This window comes from Zootermopsis nevadensis, unplaced genomic scaffold (genome assembly GCF_977971745.1).
Source record: "Zootermopsis nevadensis isolate Lab colony 2312 unplaced genomic scaffold, Znev_1.0 Znev_ptg000010l, whole genome shotgun sequence".
Taxonomy (NCBI): Eukaryota; Metazoa; Arthropoda; class Insecta; order Blattodea; family Termopsidae; genus Zootermopsis; species Zootermopsis nevadensis.
Genome location: NW_028259142.1, coordinates 4,342,513 through 4,362,530, shown reverse-complemented (window position 1 = coordinate 4,362,530; position 20,018 = coordinate 4,342,513). Strand labels below are relative to the sequence as shown.

General features: G+C 37.9%; 1 protein-coding gene across 1 annotated transcript in view; it reads right to left on the bottom strand.

The window, feature by feature from the left end:
• The window catches only part of Prm (Paramyosin), a 26,135-nt gene extending 6,117 nt beyond the window's left edge, over positions 1-20,018 (bottom strand). The window contains exons 1-12 of the mRNA XM_022083312.2: positions 19,625-20,018; positions 18,126-18,182; positions 10,792-10,878; positions 10,236-10,402; positions 8,783-8,861; positions 7,672-7,791; positions 6,835-6,960; positions 5,849-6,045; positions 5,107-5,239; positions 3,761-3,977; positions 3,477-3,604; positions 2,813-2,925 (exon numbers count right to left, since the gene is read on the bottom strand). Coding sequence (XP_021939004.2) covers positions 2,813-2,925; positions 3,477-3,604; positions 3,761-3,977; positions 5,107-5,239; positions 5,849-6,045; positions 6,835-6,960; positions 7,672-7,791; positions 8,783-8,861; positions 10,236-10,402; positions 10,792-10,878; positions 18,126-18,182; positions 19,625-19,741 — 1,541 coding nt within the window. The 5' untranslated portion in view covers positions 19,742-20,018. The remainder of the gene's footprint in view (positions 1-2,812; positions 2,926-3,476; positions 3,605-3,760; positions 3,978-5,106; positions 5,240-5,848; positions 6,046-6,834; positions 6,961-7,671; positions 7,792-8,782; positions 8,862-10,235; positions 10,403-10,791; positions 10,879-18,125; positions 18,183-19,624) is intronic.

The window sequence follows — 20,018 nt, the reverse complement described above, 5'->3', positions numbered from 1 at the left end:
AGCCATATCTTGTATTTTTTCGTAGCTCTTCACCTTTTTCAGTGTCACTTGATGGATGTGTTTTGTTACTGATGCTGCAGATGCAGATTTTGAAATTGAAAAGTTTGTTCTTTTTGCTAGTTTAAATGTGTTTAGGTCTTCCTTAGCCTGCGTCTCAGCTTTTCTAGCCAGTTTATGAACGTCTTGTTCTGTGTATGATCGAAATAGATTTCTGGAACTATAACGGTCAAGTCCTCTTTCGTTATTCCAAGGCAGATGAGGATATTCCTTTGGCTTTAATTTCTTTTCCTTTGTGTCCAGGTATTCTATCATAGGCTGGTAGAAGTTGAAGGCATATCCATAGTTGTCTTCATACAAGTGTGTAGGTGGCTTCTGCCAGCCCTTAAAGACTGCAACTTCACTAGAGGCTGGCATCCTTGAATCCAGAGGACCAGTAAACTAATTTTAAACTCCCAACAAAAGAACAGACCACTTAATTTTTTTAATCAACAGGATTAGATGACACCTCTTTTTGTTTGATGGAAAATATTCACTAACAGTCTGGGCTGATGCACTTAAGTGTTTGGCATCTTGACAGTCTTGTATCAAGCCCAGAAGTGTTTTGTTCTGAAGGTTGATGAAGTCTACCCTTCCCAGGAAGAGCTAGGATTATATAAAGCAAGTCTGGATGCCTGCCTTGAATACTCTATTTATAGCAAGATTCTTGAGCTGTAGATAGATGTGTTACCTCATTAAGTGTCCTCTCTTTACAGCATGATCAGCTGATTGCATTTCAAACCACAAGGATGAAGATAGTCACTAGCAGCATAGTCACCCAGCTGTATCATACAGCCCATGCTAATGTTACTGCATTAACACTCTGTACCCATTATAAAATAATATTTTGAAGAAAGCAGTGCATTATTGTATTGAACTGAAAGATTGAAATTGGAATTATTCTTTACAATTTTATTTATTTTTAAATACTAAATGAGGAATATAAAAATAATTTTACTCATTGTATGTGAATAATCTGACTCTATGGAGTAGAGTCTTACTTGAGAAGATTATTCAAAATCATTAGCAAATGAGTAATTAGAACTGCTATAGAAAGTAAATGCATTGTTTGAAAACCATTCCCACTAGAAAGATGTGAAGTTATATGTGTACATTCTGTAGAAACAAAAAACGTGAATAATAATAATGTATAATTCTTGACAACAATGTATAAAATCATCCCAGTACCTTGATTTAGAAATTCAGAAGATGATATGGTAAAAGCTTAACAACCAGCCATTTTGTGAAAATTATAAGCAGAGATTAGTAGTTTCTGTAAAATATATAGAAAAGCCTCTCTTGATACAAAATAAGTAAGTACAGAATAGAGATTTAAAGCAAGTATAAAAATAATAATGATGCTTATGTCATTCTTTTATGATCTTAGAGTCTCAGAAGTGCCTCTTTATGATTTCAGATCAAGAATTGACAGATTTGGTTCTCTATATATAACTTGCATACGCAAGTCAAGGTTCTACCGTCCCCCTCACTTATTATGGTGTTGTGAACCAAACACTCTGCCAGTTGGCACCATAAATGAACTTATTTGACATCAACAGTGATTAACATTACAAAACCCTTCACTTTGAAACAAGTGTTGTGACTGATTATTGGATGCAGTTTCTTGTGTTTAAGTACTTCCTTTGGGTTTGACTATTTGTTCATTTCATTGTATATTTATGCATTTGTAATAATGCTGCCTTTTTAATAAGTGTCGGCTAAATTCCGCAGAAAACTGATCTCTGCAGTAACTATTTTTAATTTGCGAGTAGTTTCTCTTAGTCTGTTTTGCTTCATTGGACCAATAACGCAACAGTGGCTCTGGCTTTTCTGAGAACTAGTACCTTTTCTGTCTCTTGTACACTACTAATATACCAAATTTCATGGCTTAGTGGTTAGTATTCATGCTTTGTGTTTGAGATTCTGGGTTCATATCTTGGTCCAGAGACTGACTAACCTGACTGAGGTTTTTCATAATTTTCATTAGTCTGTCCAGTCAAATGCTGGATGGTACTACAAAAATTATCCTAAAACCATTTCCTTCCATGTCGTTTACAATTCATTATCTGTTCATCATCCTGTTATTTGACAGTGTACGGTATAAGCTACTGGTAGTATCATTAAATAAACCACAAATAATAACACCCACTGGTCTGTAATTCCTTTGTATTGATAGTCACTTAAAATTTGCTTGATTAATGGAGAAACTAAACTCCATTGTAAAGATTTAATGTCTCAGCCTGTAGTCAGTCTTACGCAAATCTCTTTAAAATTGCCTTTCTATTGTATTATCATCAGACTACTCAACTGTAAGCCTTTTATGATATGGAATTGACTCTTTGCATGATCACTCCAGTTTTTGGTCTTACAGGAGTTGTCACTTAAGACATATTCCTAAAAGTTATCCCTGTCTTATTTGTCTTCTTTCCTAAACCTGAAAGAATTTTCTGGCAAGACCTGCTTTACTGAAAGTCTTGGTTTGAAACACCTTGTACAACATCCAACTCTGTTACTATCTATCAGAATGAAATTTTCTTGTAAGGTAAGGTTTCAGTGGCGTGATCTGTCATTTCAACAAATGACAACACTGATGAAAGACTCGGACAACAAGCCGCTTCACTTTATACAAAGGACAACACATTTGGAGATAAAAATTTATCAGACATGCCCTGGTTTTACTTATCTGCACCCTGTCCACAATCAAGAGTTAGTTGTAATTTTCCAAAACTGGATTGCAGTTACTGAACTGAAGTTACACTGTTCTGGTTCTACTTACCGGATTGCTTCTATCTCCTCATCCTTCTCAGCCAATCGCTTCTCGGCCTCATGACGGAAGTTAGTCAATTCAGCTGATAAACGCTGAGCTCGTTGTTCTTCAGCTTTACGGCCCTGTAACCCACAAAACATCAGTCTTTTGTCTGGAATCTGACATAAGGCATGGTTCATATTCTATTATATTCTTTCTTGCTGGGATATCAAACAGAATGGGATTATTATTATAATGGTTGTCACAGTTATGCATGTTCAGTGTAGAACAAAGGTGTTGTGGGGCAGGTTATATATTGAACTGTTCAAGAAATGGTCTTGCCACAATGCAAAAAATTGGAATTTTAGACATGTGGAATATACACATTCCAGGATCTATGTCAAAGATCTATCAAACATTGCTGAGTACCAGGTACCGCTAGCCTAACATTCCATACATATTAGGGGTTTTACATACAAGCTGGAAATTTTCTACTCTTGATGCACCAACAGAAAATCTGTGTTCCGAATACTGTGCACACTTACAAATATCGTCTGTCATTTTGTGGGAGGACAGATTTGTTATTAGATAGTCCATGAAGGTGGAAGTGTTAATGGATGCAGCACAACTATTCTGTTCAGAGTGAATGTTGTTAAGTGTCATTCCAGTGCCCCTTGTGAACCAGAATACTCACAGCCTCAGCCTCCTTGTAGGCAGCTGTCAGCTCTTCCCTCTCATTCTCCAGGCGACGCAGCTCAATCTCCAGCTCGTGGAAACGGCGGTTAAGGTCAGCCAGTTGGTTCCTTGCGTCATGCAGGTCATCTGAAGACAATAACCATTATTATCATCTGGCAAAGCTCTACAGCTTTAGAGAACCTATTATACATTCTGTTATGCCATGTACAACACAATGCTGAATGGTCTGGAGATATGTGAAGCATAAGAACCATGTTCTGTCTGCTTTGTATTGCCACTTACCAGATAGCTTCTTGTTCTCCCTGGTCAGGGAATCCTTCTGCTCACGTGTCTTGTCCAGCTCATGAGTGATGCGCTGTATCTCTGTGATCTTGATGCGCAAGTCACGCTGAGATGTCTCATACAGGACTACTGTCTCATCCAGTCGAGTCTTGATGTCAATGTTGACCTTCTCCAGATGCTCAACACGCTTTTGCAGCTCACGGGCAGTGTTGTTAGCCTGTGGGGTTTAAGCTCTTTGTATTTACACATGTTCAGTTTCATTGTTCTCTGATAAATTATGCTGGCGGTAGCATAGCTACTGGTAGGGCCTCCCTAGCCAGATTGGTCAAGGGGGAGAGATCAGACTAAGACAGGTACCTTGGTCCTCCAGGTTGGGGGTTGGTCGCAAGGCTAACAACCTTGCACCGTAAAAAGGAAGATGTTTCGAAACCTCAATCAAAGCCTCGGACAGACGGACCTAACAGAGGACCGAATGGAAGAGGAGAATTGAGGAGGCCATGGACCGAATACGGTCCGGAGAGCCATAGAAGAAGAAGAATGAAAGACACACTTGTACTATGTACCAGCAACATGATATACTTTACAACTTATTGATAACCCAAATACAGCTTCTCAGGTATCAAGTTACTTAGGCGATGAGACAGAATAGTATGAAGATATTCACTAGCAAATGGGTAAAAACTGTTGGAAAGCAAGGGATTCTTAGGAGTGAATCTGCATGTTGATTCATTTAAACATATTCCACACAAGTAAAATAGTGCTTCATGGACCACATAATTTATAGATTTTCATGTACCATGTGTTTATTTATCCTGCCTGACAAATTTACTTGATTTTGAGTGTATGTGATATTATATTTTATTTAATAAGTGAAAAGCAATATTGATGCTAATAAATAGTAGTGTCTTCATAATGCACAAACTAGATTTTATAAGCTATTAGAGAATCTATGTTACATGGTTGTTATATTTTCCATTGAGTGTAGCTATGGGAGAAAATTGCCCCTTTTCATCTCAAAGTGATTGTGAAGCCTCCAGAATATATATGTACAATGAAAAAGTGACAATTTAGTTTATATTTATTCAGCATTTGATCACTGATATATGGTCAGCTTAGGGAAAAATACCATAATTCAGTGTTACATAATCCAGGCTCTTGAAAAAGCATTATTCCATAAACCAAGGATTGTTAACATTCGCTATCCACTGGACCAATTTGTAGAGTGGCCATTCTGATAACTTCAGTGGAGGTATTAGATTCACAAGTAACAAATTTAATTATGCTCATATAAGCATTATTCCTAGCAAAATTTGGGCCATTTCTGTTTGAATGATACTCTGATTTACCTTCTCCAAGTCAATGATAAGGACTTCAACCTCACTCTGGAGGCGAGACTTCTGCTTCTCCAGATTGTTGAGCTTGACCAACAGAGTCTCAATCTGCTCCTCCTGCTCTTGTAGACGGGCAGTGTACTTCCGACTGCAATTGCAAATTAAATACACTAATTCTTAGACTATCTGAATAGAGAATGTTCTAGAAAGATGTATAGACACTTTCAATGAATGAAGACATTTTAATAAAATGTGTCTAGTTCAATGACTACTAGTTTCTTACGAAGTACTTTACTCTGTGTAGTATTTATTTAGAAATTTTCCAAAATAATTTGACTTACTGAGCAGTTATTTGTATGTTTGTTAACAAAAGTGTAAATTTTAAAACTGAGGCAAATTTCATGGAATTTTACATCAATATTATACTGCCGAGAGCCATCTCAGTACCATATTTATTTTAAGCTTCTCTCAGTGCTATCCAGCTGGTAAGAAAAAAACCCAATCAGTATAGGATTTTAAAATTCTTGATTATTGTAAATCTTTGAGCAGTAACTTCTTTTGAGAGTCACATTCATCACAAACTGAAAATTATAATTATGCCATGAATTTCAGTTTAATAAAGCGAGATAAGCAACTGTGTTATTTCATATACGTGCAATAACGTGAAACCTAAATACAGAATAATAGATGCTGTTTCAACAAATGAATGAAGTTTTCTTGGCCCAATTGGGTACTGGAACTTTGCAGTAGTTCTTACCGGATCTCCTCAACCTCCTCAGCACGGGCAGCAGCCTCACCCTCGTACTTGGAGCGCCAGCCCTGCGCTTCACCATTGGCACGAGTCAGCTGTCGCTCTAGGTCCAGGCGTGCCTCAGTCTCTTCCTCCAGCTGTACACGCACTGATTCAAGCTCAATCTCCACCTGGTGCAAGTTTGCTTCCAGAGTTGTGCGTCGCTAAAAAGATCATAATATCACTTCATAAATACAAAAGTTATGAAAGTGCTTATGAGGCAACTGTACTACGTTAGTTATGTAAGGCAGATTTCAGTGTGTTTGTTGTGTCACATAGACATACCATTGCAGCTAGGAACTCAGCCATCAGTTCTCATATTTGGGTACAGAAATTTTGGAAGGTTAGTTGAACCAGTCATCTCTACAGAGCATTACGCCTGATTTTATAACATGTTATGGACTTAATATTTACTTCAAGAAGTGGTTGATATAGGATGACTTTCAGGTATTTGAACATTTTTGTCTGACAAACTGGCACAAGATAAGAGACCATTCATATCTGACAAAGACAGAAAATTAATAACAGACCAAGATATAAAAGTGACCTGCTATTTCAAATGTTTAAATTGTGGTTGTGTCAATTATACATCAGTTTAGAACATTTAAAATTAAGAAGAGGAAATGCTATAAAGTAAAAATGAATAGAAACTGACACAATTAACACAAAGTCCTCACAAATCAGTTTTATTGATTTTTAAAAATGAAAATTATGCAAGTATTATTATACAATTTAAACATGTATTTAAGGCAGAAATGCCATGTTCACTAAATTGCAGGTAATATGAAATACAGGTCTTAAACCAGTAATCATGTTTTAGTTGTAATTTTTTTATACTTTTAAATCAACCTTGACACCTGAACATTTCAAATTGATTACTAAATTTGGAATAAGTTTATTAGATACTATAAGGTTTCTGATGCATTGTGATGTCATAAAACAGCCTTCCTTACCCTCTCATCATCCTCAAGCCTGCGGCGAGCATCTTCAAGCTGTCCGGCAAGCTGGCTCTTCAGATATGTGGAATTCTCCAAGTTCACCTTCAGATCCTGCACTTCCTTGGTCAGCTCAAGATTTTCCTATAACATTCAATAAAACAGGTCAGATGAAAGTGACTACACACACAATTTAAATAAGTGAATCGCTGTAAATAGAGTTATCCTCAATTTTCACAATCTAAGTATAAAATAGGATTCAGCCAATACTTTCTTCAAAAATATATCTTTCAAAATACGCTGCTAATATTGTATTAGAAAATTAAAGTTGTGTTTATTAGACCCAATTCACAGTCCATGGAAGTTAAGTTGAACCTAACAGACTAATGTCTAGTGGAATTGGAAGTAGTGGGAAAATGTAAAAATGTATCCCAGCGATGTAGGTTGTAAAGTTAGAACAGTGACAATGTTCATTCAGTATAGTATTTATCTCCTCTATCATGTAAACTGAATCTGAAATTATATTTATGAGTTTTTGATCATACTAGATTACAATATTAACATTTTTGGAAGTTAACTGGTTCCGGAGGGGGGCGAGACAGAAGGTTTCTATAGGAGCCAAATACCCTTGCACCAGACGTACATTTGGGCACACATAACAAGGCGTCAGAAAATCCGAATTCTTTTGATAATCTGATATTTTTATGTTCGTATTGGGTCTATTAAACATTAATAAAACTCCAACTTTGCTACTAGTTTGTTGGTGTAGAAGAATATTTGGGTGGAAGTTTTTGAGGCATTCACAATAGGCCTGATGTCCTATATATATATATATATATAGGTAAGCATACAAACCTGTGAGAGGCGTGTCTTGTGGGATGTAATGTCTACAATTGTACGGTTCAGCTCCTCGATCTTGATGGACAACTCGTGCACATGCACCTCTAACTTTTCCACCTGCTTGATGCTGACCAGCTGTAACATGGAGAACCAGGTTCATTCAGTCTGAGTACAGTAAAGCAAACAATGACCTACTTTTGAATACACACGCTTGTTTCGCAGTGTTTTTCATAAAATAATGCAAAAAATGTAATGGATTTGTAATTAAATTATGCATTCTTTGCACGAAGCGCGTAAAAGGAAGGCATATTGGGGATGTCGTATGTCAACGAAACTGTTCAGCTGATTCCGATTAAATTTCCTGAAAGTAAGACGTGTTTTACCCAGAATTCCATTTTAATCTTTTATTTTTTGCTACTTTATCATCATTATCATATGATTTTCTGAAGTACATTACCCTTAACTCTTCGTTGTGTTAAACACATGTGAATGTATTAAATCTAAATATCCTATAACTGTATTTAACATAATAAAATATAATATATCAAGAATTTAAATATATTTACAATAATTATTTTGCTACACCAAGATATAAAGGATTTCAATGGCAGGGCAGTGGGTTAAGAGATTTTAAAAGTAAGGGAGATAAGTTGGAAATTGCAAAATACAATGGAAAACATAAATTCAAACCATTGAAGCCATTTTTAAACAGAGGGACTATCAGTTAAAGATGTACTTCTTGTCCAAATGTATGTTTTTATTAAACTTTATTATTATGTCTCAATTAAAGATTGCTGTATTCTGGGTTGTTGCGCCGTGTAGTCTGGTAGATGGTGGACATCTACCAGACTACACGTCGCAATAACCCAGATGACAGCAATCTTCAGACTCTTACATAGTACAATATATTGTTTTCTGCAGTTGAATACTGCGAACGTATTTATTTCTACTACGTCTTAAGTTTTGAAAAGTTATCAGCTGATATTTCTAGGAAAATGATGACACAGAAGTGAATAAATTACATGATTTTCACAACTAATCTTGCTTGTTGTCAGCTGTTGTTTAGCTACATATTTGAGTCAACACTTAGAATATAATCTTCCATCATTAATATGGGTCAGCTCACCTTGTCCTTAGTGACAGATTCTACCTGAGCAAGCAGTTCATATACCTCCTGCTGGAACTTGGCCTTCTCCTTCTCAGATCTGCAAGCACAATATGTTCTCTATTCATTACGTAGCTGTCACTACGCAGGGACAGAACTGAAGTTCTGTTACGAAACGTGATATTGACGAATAGATTTTAGTCTCTACCTCTAAAACAATAAAAAATGTAATACAGTATAAATAAATGTAAACAAATTAAATTGAATACTTAATGTCCCCTTTTTCTCAAAATTTACCACTTCCAAAGTGTCTATCAAACTACATGTTTCGGCCACTATAATTCTGGATTTGTTTGTGTTATTTCCGTGGAGACACGAAATGAGAACATAATGGAGAGGCCATTTGTGTTTTGCTTTTTAAACTAATTAAAGGGTATAAATAAATTTTAGAATTAAAGTTGGAGAAGAAATGTTCAGGCAGCTGTAATTTTAATCTCTGTTCATGTATTGTAACCCCTATTTTCAAAATAAAATAAAATTTAAGTTTGTGGAAATTTTTCAAAATTTGTACTAATACTGTAGATATACTGATAATATGGTTTATGCTAATACATTATAGGAAGAAATAATTAATGTATTAATTAATGTCGATTTTGCGTGCTTGTCAAAAGAGGTATTTGCAGCAAAGAAACATCAAGGTCGGTGAGGGGATTAAGAATCATAAAATGTGGAACGTTTTTAAATGTTTTTTATTAATATTTATATTTGTTGCATTGTGCCGAATTTTTTCAACGTTCCAAAACGTGGTTTGTAAAGGTTTTTAAATAGTTAATTAAGAAACACGTCTTCTGAATACTTGTCTGTAATGGAAATCAACGTTTTGTGTTAAGAATAAACCCCCGACCATCCGTTTCCGATCCCATGCCGGCATAAGTTTGCAATAATAGGACGTTAGTTCAACGGCGTTCCTTCCACTTATATTTAAATTTTAAGCGCGAACGCTTGTATGATATTATAACTGTAGGATCTCGGGCGACAAGTTTGACCGGACTAACGTACGATGTGTGAGAAGAAGGGACCCAGTGTTCGTGAACAAATATGGGCCGACAGGGCAGCACGAAGTGAGCGAGTTTTACAGAGAAAGCGAGTCCGACGACGCGCCACGAGTTTAAAAATAGGAGCCGTTGGCCTGCTATTTTCATGGCGTCCCAACACGCTGATTCGGCCGGCCACAGGTAATACTGTCCGACGCACTCTTGTCGCCCAAGTGGGCCCCTCCCCCCCATATTTAATTGCTGTTGGTGTCCAGAGCTAAGAGCTTTGATGATTTCTTTCGTGAGTGAAGTGCTCATATGTTACGGGGCTGAAATTTCAGTGTTGATTGGCTGGGTGATTGGTTGTTTTTTCAAAGACAAGAATGGGATATTGAACGAATTACGGAGGTCCCAGGACCGGATTTAGTTGTTTTCCTCACCTGGCCCTCGACTTGGTAAGCTGGTCGATTTGGTCCTGGAAGTCGATAACGATCTCCTGATGCTTCTTACGCAGGAGATTCGCAGTCTCCTCAGATTCGAGGTGGACATCTTCCAGCAACTTACGGAGCTTTGCCAGTTCAGTGTCTCGTTTTCTGTTGATCTCAAACTGCAATCCGGATGCAGAAGTTTGAAACAGGGGTAGGACACTCTTATAAACTAAATTAAAACAGAAATACGACCTTGAGGACTTTGGTCTTCCAGGTTATATCCCATTTTGAAATTGTAGGCAGGCATCAGCGGTTAGCTTTCTACTCCCTGATAGCAATGTATATGGGTGGTGTGTGGAATTGGTCCCAGAACAAAACACTGCTTTGGAATGGAAGCACTTTCAGAATTTCGTGTATTATTTTGTCTGAAAAATGCGTTCTGCCTTCCAACACGCCACGCGGTGCTGTGCGAACTTTTACACTTACGTTATACATCTGTTATGAATTGTCTGCGATATTACGTTTCAGTTATACGTTTTCGTACCTCAACTCTGACGGTCGCACTTACCTGGCTCTCAGCGCCGCCTTCAGCCTCCTCAAGACGTTCCACCAGTTGGATGACTTGCACGCTCAGGTCCGACTTCTCCCGCTCGATCTGCAAAACCATTCAAAACATCAGGGCTCTGCGAGTATCCGTTAGAACATGTGCTAATGTGTGTTGATATCCACTGACAATCCTTTAGTACCGAGTTTGCAGGTGAATTCTTGTCTATGATATTGACGTACGTGATTCATTCAAGGGACCGACAGAGTCGTGCAGTTGCCCCTTTATAGTTTGATGGTAACTATGTATACCACCTACTTTTAATGTCAGATCTGTTGCAGGTTAGTGCCCACTTATAAGAGTCATTAGGTTCTTAGAAATCAGACCAAAAATGTTCCAGAAAACTATTAAAATACTAATGTGTGTAATGGTGATGTGGTATGCTTCCTTTAACTAAGAACCTTGCGTTTTTCAAGTATTGTTCGGATGAGTTTTGCCCTCTGAAGAAATGTTATAGCTTCATGAGATAGTCTGCAGATGCGAGTATTCTCCAGAGCGGCGTAATCATTGCCAACTCTCATCACTCTTTCTACTACCAATCCTCCGTGTTAAATTCCCAAAAAAAATTTGATTGTATCGTAATGCCTCCTCCGGGTTAGATAAATGTTATATCTAACAGCGGTAGGATGTGATCCCGTCACCTTTCCGTCATAGAAATGGCCTTGTTCAAATTGGCAGCCTGTGACGTCACAAGGCTGTATTCGTGTATGTTCATTGTTTTGTCCATCAGCATAATCGTGCCCTGTGCCAAATGTGATGGACAGACCATGTTCCACCACAACACCAGTCTAGTAAACATTAAAATAGCGTGCGTTTGCTTACAGTTTGCCTGATTTATATTCGGAAGCTCACAGGGCCCATTTCTAGAATTACGACCGACAGACCGAAAATGACGACTGAGTGTTTGGCGTTCCTTCATCGTATTCCGAAGATCCTGTTTAGAATCGCGGCCCAGAAACTGGCTTTCCTGAGGCTTATCTCTTCTCGTGCAGAAATTTTTTTAGGATAGAGTTCAAATAGGTCATTATTACCTCCTTCCACGTCTGTTCTAATTCACTATCATCGTACCATTTGATTCCGTATAACCTAAAAAGTTTTTTTTAAAAGTCGTTGTACAAGGTTGGACATTATTTATGGTTTATTTCGTGTTCACATTAATGTTTGATTCTTATTTGGAATGTGTTGTCCATGTTGACATGATCAATATTCCAGTAATATCTTCATGACTTCATGATATATAATCTATAAATAACAAAACAAAAAACCAGACTTCCGACATTTACTTATATTTGAATTGTATTTGATATTTAAGACAATATATTAACATTTGAAATAATATATGCCTGTAGCAGAGTTTGGTTATGTGGCGTCTAGGAGCTTGAAATTATTTTTAGTGTCATTTCAGTAGAATGCATTGTACTGTATACTTTACATCTCTGTTTTGACTGTGATACATCATGTTTTCACTGTAACATGATAACTGTAGTACAGTACAAAGTACTTGGACGGAGATGAATGTATTTTCGGGGTCTGAAAATTAAAAAAATATTCTTCTATTTTGATGTTCACTGTGCATCTCAACCTGCAAGGAGTCATGACCCCGTAGCACTCTCTGGAGTTATGCGAGGAACAGTTTTCGGTGTCTCTGGACAGAACTGTTCTTCTTCTTCTTATTATTATTCTATTTTAGGCCATGCCATAGGCGGCTGGTCGTCGGATTCTAGCCGCAGACGCCCGGGTTCGCTCCCAGGGCACTCTATGCGTAATTTGGAGTGGAAAAAGTGGCATTAGCGCAGAACCCTTCAGTTTCTGCATCTTATTACGATTCCACCGTACTGATTCAGTGGAGAAGTGCCCTTGAGAAGCTAGTAGTACATTCACTAGACAAGAAACCCCTACTTTTATGAAACCCGAAGGTCTATTTCCGTGTTCACAAGAGTCCGCCACCGGATTCACACGCATACCATTGTCCCCTAATATCCATTTTAATATTATTCTCCCGTCTATGCATAGGTCTTTAGACCCTCTTTCTTCCAGGTTTTCCAACCCAAAATTTCTCGTGTTCCCCATGCGAGCTACATGCCCCTCCCATCTCATCTTCCTTTATTTGATTATCCTAATAATTCCTATGAATCATTTTGTAATATTCTGGGTTGTTAACTCCCGTCTAACACTCCAGCTTGAGGACCAGCATTGGCTGTCCATTGCATTCGAAGCTGCCCTCCATATCTGGAGGCCGACATCTTCATCCGCAACCTGAGAACGTATCCCATTGTGTGCATATATATATATATATATATATATATATATATATATATATATATATATAGGCTATGTATGTATTTGAGCATTTGAAGGAATATGGGCGTCACAGGTTCACCAGACATATTGTTCTTAACCACTGTTTTCTTTGCAAACGAGCAATATAAAATGGTGTTACTGGGATCAGGTCCAAGGAAGTTTGAAACCGTGCAGTTGCAGAATCCGTTTTTAGCATTCCCAGATAAAAATGAAAGTAATGAGCGTGGACTTTGCCACAACTTCATCGTGGGGTGTGGCATGTCAGCGGGAACCACTTCATCCCAACATTTTAAATTTTTCGTATCAGGTTTGTCTTGCGCGTGGCAAATTTCTTAATGCTGTTCGCGCATGCGTGTATCCAGTCCAGGCAGGGCATTCTAAATCTGTCCTCCGACTCATAAACTGGAGGGAACATTCCTTCGCTTTTCCTCATTGCTTACAACCAGGCCCTGCACCCTTCGGTTCGTTAAAAGACGCTTTGCCACGCGCCGATGTTATTTGAACACTCTGATTCGCTTAGGTCAGCTAGTGACACACATCAAATGTTTGCAGGACTGAAGCAGAAATTCATATCGACACGTTTTCCGTATATTTAATTAAATTATAGCGGGATGGGGTAGTTAGGTTAGGAACCGAAAAATATTATAAAATGTGTATTCTGCTGTGAAACTAACAATGTTCATTTAGATTTCTCTGCAACAGCGCTGTTGTGACGTAGAGTGACCGACAATTTGTAGTGCTATTATGAATGTGGTGTGATGTGTAAAGAATTCGTATTTTTATATGGAGTTTTGGTAATAACCTCTTCCCGTCTTCAGATTTTTGGTTATCATTTTAATTACACAAGTTATATCAATATTAGTAGCCGGTTAGTATCGAACTCAGAACTTTTTGAATATATTAATGTTGTATATTAAACAGTAGAACATCTCAGAGGTTTTTTGGGGGAAGGCAGAATATTCTGTTTTGAATACGTTTTATTGCAACCAATGTAAACAGTATATAATCTAAAGTTGTTAAAAGATGTTTAGGATCCCGGAAACAAGTCATAACATCGTAGGTCGTTAAAACTTTTCTTTTGTTGAATACTTTCAGTGCTACTTTCGAAACAAAACGTATGCAGAAGATGAGTTACTGTTTACATAAAGATCTCTCTGCGCATCTCTCCACAGCTGTCTCTGAATTCTTTAATTTGGAGTGAGTGTAATATTAGATATTTATATCGATGTGAAATTTTATTTCATTGAAGTGAAGATGGCCGTATTCTGCGTTGTTGCTCAGTCTGGCAGACGTTCTGCGACTTTTCAGAGCCACTTGTGGCCTACATTATCCGCCCTGATGATCGGAGCAGCATGCACCTCCGAAACGTCTGTAAACTTCTACAAAACTACGCGGCGCAACAACGCAGAAGACTCATCTCCACACTCTCCGCCTTGAGAACGTGAAATATCTCACAGAAAGTTAGGAATTCCCTGACCAACTGAGTAACTGAAAGTAAGCAAAAAACTAAAATGTTAGTGTATGACAATCACGGGGGACGCGAACTTTCAGGACGTAATGTAATTTATATCAAATATTAACAGCATTCTACGTAGTAAATGAACGGTTGTCACACACCTGTAAAGAATCGGTTTGAATTTTGGTATCAACAGTGAACCCATCTGAGGGTAACAAATTGTCTTTTTCGTACTTTATTATCATTTTAATATTTATTTCTAAAACCGAATATTTATTGGTATCTTGAAAGATCGGCTACACCATAACTTCTAAAATAAACTTAAAACACTGCGTACATGTAGCATATACCGTGAGCCGTGTCATAGACGCGTGTCGTGCTTCTGAGATCCCTACATTAGGCCATTTGTCTTCAGGAATTGTAATATTTTGGGCGTTCGCCTTCTATTTTAACCTGGCGTTGTGCAGGTGATTATTTTGGGATGTCATGTAGGCCAGGCTACCAGCGTTATCAACATATCGCCTGGCTGGCTCTGTTTCTGGCTGTGATTCCAGTATGTGCTTCTAAGATAATTTTACGCTCCACAATCTGTAACGATTAATATCAAACCTTTTTTTTTTCATTCTGACGAAAGTCATGGTACTTCCTCAGCATTTGAAACTGAGCCATCACCTCTGTCATTAGTTGATGATGGAGGCAGTAAGTACTTTAGAAACGATTCAGACTTCACAGGGCGAGTTACGTTGCTAGAAGTATATTTACTGATATTTCTTCATACACATTTCTCATTCTGTAATAAATTACATATTTAATGCACATCTGAAATATAAATTAAAAATAGTAAAATGTCCCTGTGGTTAACGAAGAGTATGAATATGATTATATTATGTACAAATTAAAACGTGGTGACTTATTCCCGGAAACAGATGTGATAGCATTTCGCCCGGAATTACACTTACTGTATTTCTTATAGTTAGTTTGAATACTTGTTAGATCCACGAAGAGTATGTATCAATGTTGAATTTGTTAATTTTTATACGCGAATACAAAATTGTAGCGACGTTGTTATGTAGGCAAACGTAAGTTTATTTTATAACTTTTTTAATTGCGATTTAAAATCATAATTAAACTGTACATTTTTGTATTGTTTATTCCTGGCTGGCGCGTAGCAGAGCTGCTAGGAAGGTGGTTGGCTGGTACTGTAGAAAGTGCACTAATTTTAAGTAAGACTAGTCTGGCAATATAAGACTTTGTTGGTGACGTTCCTAAATTCTTTTCATAGACTTCCGAGCGGAACTGAAGGGCCCAGTCTTTAGAACTTTCGTCGTCGTCGTCGGTAAGTTGACATGACGATATAGTTTTGGTAAACCATTCATCTATTGGCGTGACATAGTTTCTAATGAAAATTTCTGATGAAGCGTCAAATTTTAAAGTTCGAAATTTGATTTTTAAATAAGTTTCTTAAGTGCTTGGAAATGTTTCGTTCCATTCGATAAATTGCGGTGTATCGGTTTTTGTTTGATTTCTGATAATTATAAATTTTTTCTTAAGCTTTCCTATATGTAGGCCGTTATATGTATGGGTGCTTTAACAGAATACATTTTTGCATATATTTGCCCATTTTTATTTCTCAGAGAAAGTTACGCATGTAACTTTAAAATCTATCGTCTTTCTTTCTTTCCCAGAGCTTATAATGAATAGTAACTTAGCATCACTACCTCATCCACAAATGAACCACAGTCATTTCATTGGAAACAGCAGCCCCACAGAATCATTCTAGCCTCCTTTATAACAATAACACGAATTTTCTTTCTAAAACGCTGTTTTCAGATTGCAGAAAAACTTGGCTTAATCTTTTCAGCATACTTTTACTTTATTGAAGAACAAAGTTGGCATATGCGATCGTCTCGCCTGTGTGACCCCGATTCCAATTTATAATAATAAATACAATAATTCTAACACGAGAAGCCTTCGATCCCGTGACTATAAGTGCAGAATCTCAGCGCTCAAATTCGTGAGATACATTCTATTTTATTAAGATGGCTGTCTTCTGGTTTGTTACGTCTGGTAGTAGCTGACGCATCGCCCTGATGATGGGGGCAGCAAGGACCTCTGAAACGTCGGTAAACTTCTACCAGGCTACAAGGCTCTGCAACCCAGAAGACAGCCATCTTCGGAGTTACCGCCATGAAAACCTCAAGCCCTGCTTGTATTTTGTTGTTGGGTTTAAACGTAACTTGGAACATAAACTCAACCACTGCTTATTTAACGATTGTAGATATTCGTTTGGCCTGTTAACCTGAAGTAATCTCTTGTGTTGTACAGAAAAGGACAATTTGACCTAACCCTCAGTTTATCACAGCAGTCACAGCGAGTTTTGTAAGGTGTTCCACACCAGTACTACGAAATATTTCTTGCCTGTCCTTTGAAGACTCTGAGAGTAGTTACTTTCTCATCATATATATAATCATTCTGACGGTAAGCAGGCGTTCCCTGAACGCAGTCCGGAAATACCATCATCCTCAGCGTCCGGGAAAGCTTCCAACTGACAGCCAGATTCCATGCAAAAACTTGCTGATTATGCCCAGATGTGGGCCACGATCTGGCTTTGATATAGACACCAGGAAAATTTAAATTACAACCCTGCCCGTTGGAAAGAATCGACGCTAGAGAAAACTTGAAAATATTCGATTGAAAAAGTATTTTGGTTAGCTCTCCTTCGATTTTGAGACGTTCCCTTTGGAATCTTAGCTCAAGAACTGGCTGTCCTAAGCGATTGCTTGTGATTCTTTTGTATTGTTTCAGGAAAATGTTGTAATAGTTCCTTACAGTAAGTCATGACAGCACATTTTCAGCGTTCACAATCTCCTGATCATTCAACATTACATAAGTCAGTGCTGTTGAAATATCGTCGTTAAATAAGTGAAAAGTCAATCACTTGTTATTTCGTATTTAAACACGTGCAGAAAGGATTTTTACATTCTCAAATTGATTCTTTTATCATGAACGCGAATATAGTTTTGCTAATTTTCCTCTTGTGAAATCTCGTATCAACTTTTTTCCCCAATTACTCCTAAGAAACATTTAGAACACGTCTGATGCATTGAATCGTGAACACTCACCCTGCTTCCTCTACTGACATCCTATTAATTAGTCATCAAATTCTTCTACATGCATACGGACTGGACGACCGCGGTTCGAGCCCCGACGGGGGCTGAGAATTTTTCCTTCAGCCTTTTCGTCCAGACCGCCTCTGTGCCCCACCCAGTCTCCTATCCACTAGGTACCGGGATTTTTTCTCGGGGGTAAAGCACGGCCGGGGCGTGACGCTGACCACTCACCCCCATCTAGTGCCGAGGTTAAGAATGTGTAGTAGCTATTCTGCCTCCCCCCCCCCAAGCGCCTACATGGCGTGTAGCGGGACAGCTTTTTTTGTTGTCCGTTGATAATTTTGTAACACGTAAAGATTATTGGTTATTTGTGATACGAGTGAATTCTGCAACGTTCAGGGGACAACTGGAAGTCTTTGTTCAGTACGTACCCTCTGCCGTAACTCCCTCTCCGACTCCAGATCTTCTTGGAGGAGACGGATCTTGTCCTGAAACAGAACGGGTGTCATTGTCAGACAGATTCTAGAAGAGGATAACTCTTCAAATTACGCCACAACAGTTTCCTTACACGTCATTTAAAATTCATCATTAGTTTATTACTCGACGTTTAATTCGACGCGAAATAGTGTGGGCTACTGACAGCGTTATTAAATAAACAACAAACAAATAAATTAATAGAAAGAAAAGTGAATAAATAAGGTAGGAAGAGAATGTAAGAATATCAGGAAGAAGGAAGCATTTGCGTAGGCTAATTGTTAATTATTTTCATGTAATTATGAACCTGTAACTTTTGTCAGAGAATCGATTTTTGGAATGAAATGACAGTTTTACACCCTTCATTTCCAGAATTAAAGTTGGTGTATTTTGTAAATGTTTAAATAATAATTTAACAGAACGAAGCTAGAATTGAATATGTAAACATATTCACCGAACTAAAGCAACAACGATATGATAATGATGATACTAAAATTATTGTAAGCTCTGGGGTTAGGCGTTTTAAAATTAAATGGCTGAAGAATATGTTACGTAAATGATCTAGTCAATTATGAAACCTTAAGAAAACGACTGGTTTAGAAATGTATCAGTTATCGTAAGGTAACCGTAGTTTCTGAATACCCGCGATGTGTGAATTTGTTGTTTAACATTTAACAGTCACCTTATGTCACTGCTGTGGGTGATGAATTATCAGGATCGAAAACGATTTGCAGTCTTGTCCCTCAAAATGGGAGATGCGTTCATTAGTTTACAGTGCCTGAAATGGATATATCCTGATGGCTGTCTCGTTTCGTCAGAACCACGTCATTACTATTGCCGAAAAGTGATTTTTAATACATTATTCTATAAATTTCACGTGGAAAAATTTAAAATAAACGTTATATTTAGTAACAAGATTAGTCTCTAGTGTTACAAAAAATGTTAAGCGAGGTTTTGTGAAGTCTAAACTGCTTGTGTTTTTCTCCAGATGCAGTAAATGTCTTCATGTAAAATTTCCGCGAGTAAAGTTTTGCATCAGATGTAAAGTTAAATTTGCAATATCGCCATGTTGGTACTCTGCGTTAAACAGTTACTGTTCTTTATCTGACAGACGTAAATTCTGTCGCCCCGTCGCCATGCCGATGATACAGAACGCAGTAGAATATTCGAATGAAATTTGATTAATTTAATAATTTATTAAAATAAATAATGATGCATCTGAGGAATTTCTTATTATATTTTAGTTTCTTGCAAGACATTTTAGCTCTCTATACCTCATTTTCTACAAGATTAAAAAAAATGGTGTTTCCTTTCTACAAGATACACTAATGAATTACGTAATTAAATATACGATACAGATTTTAACTGGTTAATTTTTTTTACGAGGTACCTATTTCCTACAAGCCTTGTTTATAAGCTGTCAGTCAGTCAGTGCCCACACGTGTTAGAGACCTACCTCCAGTCGGGAGAGGGCGCTCAGATCGGCGGAGTATTCGATGCTGACATCGGCGTTAGCACCCCCTGTGGAGCGGTACGTATACGATTTGGTCGTCTTCTGAATTGCGGAAGACATGCTGTTAGTTTTAAACTGTACAGTTTATCCTGGTACCGCTCGCTGATGAACTTATTGGCCGGACAACCTGAGCCTTCAGCACGTTTCGTCGTTCGTGTGATAACAACGACGTCCACGCCAAGACCGAGAGGTTATTGGGGGAAACGTCGAATGTGGGAAGGTTGTCTTCCTGCAGTTGACGCCTGCGCCTTGTGTTCGGAAGCCACGAAGCAAGCGCTGAATCTGTAAACTGCGTTTCGTCAATGTTGACCGTCGATGGAGCTGTAACCGGCGACTT